Source organism: Zea mays, chromosome 1 (genome assembly GCF_902167145.1).
Source record: "Zea mays cultivar B73 chromosome 1, Zm-B73-REFERENCE-NAM-5.0, whole genome shotgun sequence".
NCBI lineage: Eukaryota > Viridiplantae > Streptophyta > Magnoliopsida > Poales > Poaceae > Zea > Zea mays.
This window is the reverse complement of record NC_050096.1, coordinates 258,837,447-258,844,037: the sequence shown is the minus strand read 5'-3', so window position 1 is coordinate 258,844,037 and position 6,591 is coordinate 258,837,447. Positions and strand designations below refer to the sequence as shown.

Below are 6,591 nucleotides of genomic sequence, written 5' to 3'. Positions count from 1 at the left end.
GGGGGGTGAATAGGCAAATCTGAAATTTATAAAGTTTAAGCACAACTACAAGCCGGGGTTAGCGGTAGAAATATAATCGAGTCCGAAAGAGAGGGCGAAAAACAAATCACAAGCAAATAGCGAGAGTGACACGATGATTTATTTTACCGAGGTTCGGTTCTTGCAAACCTACTCCCCGTTGAGGTGGTCACAAAGATTGGGTCTCTTTCAACCCTTTCCCTCTCTCAAACGGTCACCTAGACCGAGTGAGCTTTTCTCTTCAATCAAACGGGACACTTAGTCCACTACAAGGACCACCACAACTTGGTGTCTCTTGCTTTGATTACAAGTGAGTTGAGAACAAGAATGGAGGAAGAAGAAAAGTGATCCAAGCGCAAGAGCTCAAAAGAACACGGCAAAACCATCTCTTCTAGTCACTAATTGCTTTGAGTGGAATTGGGACTTGAAGAGATTTTGATTCACTCTATTTGTGTCTTGTATTGAATGAACTAACTCTTGTATTGAATGTGTTGGCTGAAAACTTGGATGCCTTGAAGTGTGGTGGTTGGGGGGTATTTATAGCCCCAACCACCAAAATGGCCGTTGGGGAAGGCTGCTGTCGAAGGGCGCACCGGACAGTCCGGTGCGCCACCGGACAGTGTCCGGTGCGCCAGCCACGTCACCCAATCGTTAGGGTTCGACCGTTGGAGCTCTGACATGTGGGGCCACAGGACAGTCCGGTGGTGCACCGGACAGTCACTATTCACTGTCCGGTGCGCCATCTGCGCCTGCTCTGACTTCTGCGCGTGCAGTCTGCGCACTGTAGCTCACTGTTCACCTTTTGCAGACGACCGTTGGCGCTGTAGCCGTTACTCCGCTTGGCACACCGGACAGTCCGGTGCTACACCGGACAGTCCGGTGAATTATAGCGGAAAGACAATTCCAGAAACCCGAAGGTGACAAGTTCGAAGTTGATCTCCCTGGTGCACCGGACAGTCTGGTGGCACACCGGACAGTCCGGTGCGCCAGACAAGGGCAACCTTCGGTTGTCTTTTGCTCTTTTTATTTGAACCCTTTCTTGGACTTTTTATTGGTTTGTGTTGAACCTTTGGCACCTGTAAAACTTGACATCTAGAGCAAACTAGTTAGTCCAATTTTTTGTGTTGGGCAATTCAACCACCAAAATCATTTAGGAAAAGGTTTGACCTTATTTCCCTTTCACTTATCATGCACAATGATAAATAATCCAATAATATATAATAAAACATGATCATAATTCATAAGTATCATTAACCCCAAAACCTGGTAGAGCACTATCGAGAATACCCAGTTATTCATTTGCATCCAAGGTATAGGGTAAACAATACTAGGTAACTTATTAAGTCCCATAAAGTTAACCTTACTATGCCACGGTGATTAACAGAATCATAAATATTATTAGGTCAAAGAATGTGATCAAGGATACAACTTGTCTTTTACTTGCGATAACCTGTTGCTTAGATATCTCTCCAAAGTTGGGCTTCAGATGCTCGTCATAACCCCTCTTCTATTCGTAGCAATACATACAAATAAACAAATAATATATATGATAACATTACACCAAAACATGAGAACAAACTTTGTAAGAATATTCTGCGCATCGCTACAAGACCGTAGGTACAAGAATCACTAAAATTGGAGTTAAACATGAAAGTTATGAGTTTTCTAAGTTTATGGAATTATTTCTATACTATAAATCGTTTTATTTATTTATTTTATAGATTTCTCGACCAGGTGGAATGTGAATCAGGAAGGTTAGGGTGTGCAACATAAATTTTAGTACCCGATTTGAATTACTTTCTAACTAACCTGGACCACGAGTTAAATAGAATGAATTTGAGGGCTCCTTTTCAAGTTAGCGCGGCTGAAGGGGTACGTGCCATCGTGAGCCGTTGGATCTTGATCCGATGGCCCAAATTAGATCCAACTTTAAAGCGAATCGATATGCGTCACTGGACGACGGATCGACGATCATTAGTCGAGGTCTAATGAAACGAAGGGGTGCACTATTTTTAATCTTGACCGTCCAGATCTAGATCAACTGTCCATAGCTCATAACATTGCGATCTAATCCTGGCCACACACCGCCCAATCAACGCCCATCGGCTCTCTTCCTCACGATGGGCTGACGCACAGCACCACCATCGCCCGCCTCCGCGGCGGAGGGATGGCTGAAGTCGGCGAAATCAGCGTACCAGTGCCCTATACTCGAATCTATGTAGCCCTACGTGATCTAGAGGAAAACACCAACTATGTTGATAGGATCCTACCAACGGCGGTGTCGTTAGGGCTGGACGAAAAACTCGTAGCTCGTTAACTCGCTCGAGTCGACTTGACTCGACTCGATAGTGGCTTGACTCGACTCGACTCGTTTATAACGAGTTGAGCTTGTATTTCAACTCGCTATGATAACGAGCCAGCTCGAGCGGGCTCGCGAGCTGACTCGCGAGCCAAACGAGTTGGAGTAATTATTCAAATTAAAATAATCTCTGATCCAAAATAGTTAATCTTCTACTCTACTATAGTTAATCTTGTTCTTTGTTGAGTGTAGAACCTTAAGTTGCAAACTCTATTCTTTTTTCTAAATAGATCTCCTTCTTTTCTTTTGTTACATGTTTTTATATTCGTTTATAGACACTAGACATGGTATTATCGAGCTGGCTCGCGAGCTAAACGAGTCAGCTCGAGTCGGCAAACGAGTCAAGCTGAATTGGATCTTTAGCTCGTTAACATAACGAGTCGAGTCGCGCAAGCTCGTTATCTTAACGAGCCATCTCTATATCCGGTGTCGTGCAGGGTTCCATCCATGGCATACGGCGGTATAGCAACTTCGATGAGTGATTCCATCGGCTTTGTTGATTCCCTCCCTGCTCCCTCTGATGCCCTGGTTGCCTTCCACGGATCCCGGCCAATCTTCCTATTCTCCCTGGGTGATGGTGTGGGCGAAGCGCGATGGTGGCGGCCCGCTTTCTCCTCGCTCGCGACGACGGCGATAGGAGGCGCTGTGTTCATGTCTTGAGCGCAGGTGGATGAGGAGAGGGGGGTCGTGGTGCAGGGCTTTTATAGCCCGAGAGGCTGGGGCCTTCGACCGGATTGCCCTACGATTACCGGTGGGAGCTGCAACGACCTACATAGAAGATGATGCTGACGAGCGAACCCCGTGGGGCAGCTTCTCAGCGTGCGCACAAAGGTAAGGCAGGTGTCTGGCTTTGGGACCCTAGCGTCAGCCGTAAAGGGAGGCAGGCGTGGGGGCAGTGGACGCGAGCGTGTTGGCCCGCCTGCTAGTGAACTGAGGGTGGTGTGGTCGGCTTGGTGGTGAGGCCGACACCGCGGGCCCACCTGTCGGCGCAGGTCAGCGCAGTTGGGCTACCATGTGCAGAACCATGGGCCGGTAGCCGAGTTTTAGCCCAAATTCACCTTATTCTTTTCCTTTTCCTTTTCCTTTTCCTTTTCTGGCTCCTTTCTATTTAAATTCCTATTTTGAATTTCGAAATTCAAATTGTGTTCAAATCTGAGTTGGTTATTTCAATTATAAATGCTGAACAAAAGATCCAGCATGTATGTAATAATATTTTAGATGTCTATAGTAAAAGGAACATGTCTCATCATAGAACACATACTTTAATAAACTCTAATATTACTCCTCAAATAATAAAAGAACTAACTAAACTGCTTTAAAGCCATATTTAGGGTTTACACTATCATACCAGGAAATCCCCTCTCTCCCCCTTTTATCTAAAAATCGACTAAGATTGTCATAGTAGGATGACGCCTACACTCATCACCAAAACATAAAATAACGCCACAATATTCGGGGTATCCTAAGGCCAAGCTTTTCCACAATTTAATATACTCATCAACGGAGATAGCAATGCTACCATAGGCTATCATGCGGAGGACAACACCACATTTTTATAGGGCTAGAAATCGTTGTAGTTGAGTGCATCGACTCTAAGAGTGAAGTATGATGAATGCTCACCAACCTCTCCAAGATTTGAAGAAAGACTCATCGCCATGTTGACAAAAACTAGAGTGAAGAGTAGACACAGGCTCGGAGTCGCTGAAGTAGTCTTGCATCAACTGGTCATGGATGGGTTCACGATGCCGATCGATGTAGCATCGATGTTGTGTTCTTTGCTCCTCCTCGTTGAAGACCCAAAAGGAAGTTTTATTGTCGTATCCATCATAATTTGATGCAACCTATCAAGAACTTCTGTCTTAAGCCATCTTAACGTCCGAGCTTGATAAAGTCATGGTAACAATGATTTGGTGAAGTGAAAAGTGAGCGAGAGGCGTGCATTATGTAGTGGTAAGAACAATTTAGAGAGTGAGAGGTGTGAGTGAACTCAAACATTTCCCCTCTATCTAAGTCGAATTCTGTTTTTTTTTGGATTTTTTGAAACCTTTTGAAATTCAAATTGTTGCAAGCCAATTAGAAATTGTCACGTGTGGTAACAAGCAATGGTTGGTACCGTTGATCGAGTCTCTAAGGCACATGTCGATACTGATGGTTTGGTTTCCACTCTGCTAGTATTAATTGGATTGACTATTCGGTAGCCCCACCGATCAAAATCGGATTGGTCTGTACCGGGCGCCGGCCTGTTTCGACCGCCGTTGAACCGAGCATTAGATGTTTGAGATGACAGATTTCAGGTCTACTCCATTTTTGCAAATGTGAAACGGTGAAGAAGACACACACAAAGTATCACATCAGGCCTATATATAAAAAGGAAAAAAAAGACATCAGGCGAGCCCATATATATGCATCCAGGCGTCAACACAAAAAATGCGTCCAAAAAAAAGACCCCGCTCACTTTAAAAGTCGTGTGCAACCCATGAATTGGTACTTCTAAGGGCTGGTCGGTTTGTAGAGACAGTCCCTTGCTCGGTTTCTGGAGATAGTACCTTTATTTTATTTTATTTTAATCTCTAAATTAATAAATATGAAAGGTAAAGTTTTATTTTAGTTTTCGTATTTAACATTTTAGAGACTAAAATTAAATAAAATAATAGACTAAAAATTATTTTTAGAAACCAAACGCCTCTAAATACAATAATAATAGTATAATTCCCCTGCTCATACAATAGAATGAAATCCAAACTGCATTAATTATGTTGTGTACTTATGTGTGGGCTCTGTCACTTAGCAGCCGCGCCGCGACCGCGAGCACCAGCGACAGAGATCACATCACGTCAACGTAGGACGAGTCGCAGAAACCGCCACCGCCGGGGAACTCGTCGTCTAGTTCGTCCACCAGCTTCGACCCTCCGACGTCGAACCGCAGGATCCTGGCCCCGTGCCTGAGCACCTCCTCGTCCTCGTCGTCGAAGCCAACGCAGCTGCGCGCGCTGAACTCCCGCAGGTCCCTGCAGGCGGCGAGGATGGCGAGAAGCTGCTCCTTGGGCAGGTAGGAGCGGTCGACGCAGAGGGAGCGGAGCCTGGGCAGGGAGCGCGCCAGCGCCGCGGCGTCCTCGCGCTTGAAGGCCCCCGAGGTCTTGAGGCTGGCGAAGGCCGGGCAGTGCAGCGCGACCTGCGCGGCGAGCGCCGGGAAGGAGGAGGACGACGGCTTTGTCTCCAGCTCCAGATGCTCCAGCAGCGGCCACCGCGGGACGAGGTCCGGCAGGCGCGCCTCGTCGCCGACCGTCAGGTGCGGGAGCGCCAGGCGCCGCAACCTGGGGCACCTGCTCGACGCCGAAGCATGTGAGACGCGTGCTCGTGCGAGGTGGCAGCAACAGCAAGAGCAACCATACAGAGGCGAGGCGTGCGCAGCAGGCAGACAGAGGCACTAACCGGAGCGAAATGTGGTCGATCTCGTGCGCCGGCTCGGCGAGGAGCGGCGGGAGCGCGACGTCCTCGGCGGAGCCGCGCGCGCGCCACACGCAGATCCTGAGGAAGCCCGCGAGCGAGAAGCCGCGCACGGCGTAGCGGCGCGCGAAGGCGGCGGCGAGCGCGCCCCAGGGCATGAAGCGCGCGACGTGGTCCCGGCGCAGGTCGAGGGCGCGCCACAGGGACGGTTCGGCGGCGGCCCGGCGCCAGCCCCGGCACACGAGCGGGGCCGCCGCCGCCAGGTCCTCCAGGTCGAGGCGCCCGAACACGTGAACCAGGCAGTCCGTGTCCATGTCCGCCCACGGCGCCGCGCTGGGGCCCTGGACGGACGCGGCCGACGCCGTCTCCATGGCTTGTAGTTCTTGGCGGCGAGCGATCGAGCTCGAGGAGTCGATGGGCGGCTTTACAATGCGAATGGTAAGACTTAAGAGAGAGAGAGAGAGAGAAGAATGACAGATATATAGAGGCAGCCGCCCCCGCCTTTACAAAGCTGCCGTGGTCGGACCGGTCTCGCGAGCCATTCTATATATATATATATCTCTCTCTCTTGTTTTTCGTTTTCTCCCCCTCTTTTCGTCCATTATCAAATACGATACGCATACGCCGTAGGCATGACATGAACAATACAGTGCTCACGCTAGGGCCTGCATAAATTGCATAATTAAGCCCATGCGTCATATTCGTATACGTAAGATACTAGCGAAATACGGCTCGTTGTGTACGTTTTTGTACAATTGTACTAGTTT

General features: G+C 48.5%; 1 protein-coding gene across 1 annotated transcript; it reads right to left on the bottom strand.

The window, feature by feature from the left end:
- Window positions 1-4,721: 4,721 nt before the first annotated feature.
- Window positions 4,722-6,332, bottom strand: LOC103643706 (F-box/LRR-repeat protein At3g48880). Its single transcript, XM_008666878.3, has 2 exons — window positions 5,810-6,332; window positions 4,722-5,700 (listed from the first exon to the last, which is right to left on the bottom strand). The coding sequence occupies exons 1-2, from the start codon at window positions 6,193-6,195 to the stop codon at window positions 5,202-5,204; spliced, it is 885 nt and encodes a 294-aa protein (XP_008665100.1). The 5' UTR covers window positions 6,196-6,332; the 3' UTR covers window positions 4,722-5,201.
- Window positions 6,333-6,591: the final 259 nt, after the last annotated feature.

What these genes read in the sequence shown, in the direction of transcription:
- LOC103643706 (XM_008666878.3), bottom strand. Translation starts at nt 6,195, where the DNA reads ATGGAGACGGCGTCGGCCGCGTCCGTCCAGGGCCCCAGCGCGGCGCCG. An exon ending in ATCGACCACATTTCGCTCCG is followed by an intron (nt 5,701 to 5,809) that starts GTTAGTGCCTCT and finishes GGCGTCGAGCAG; the next exon opens with GTGCCCCAGGTTGCGGCGCC.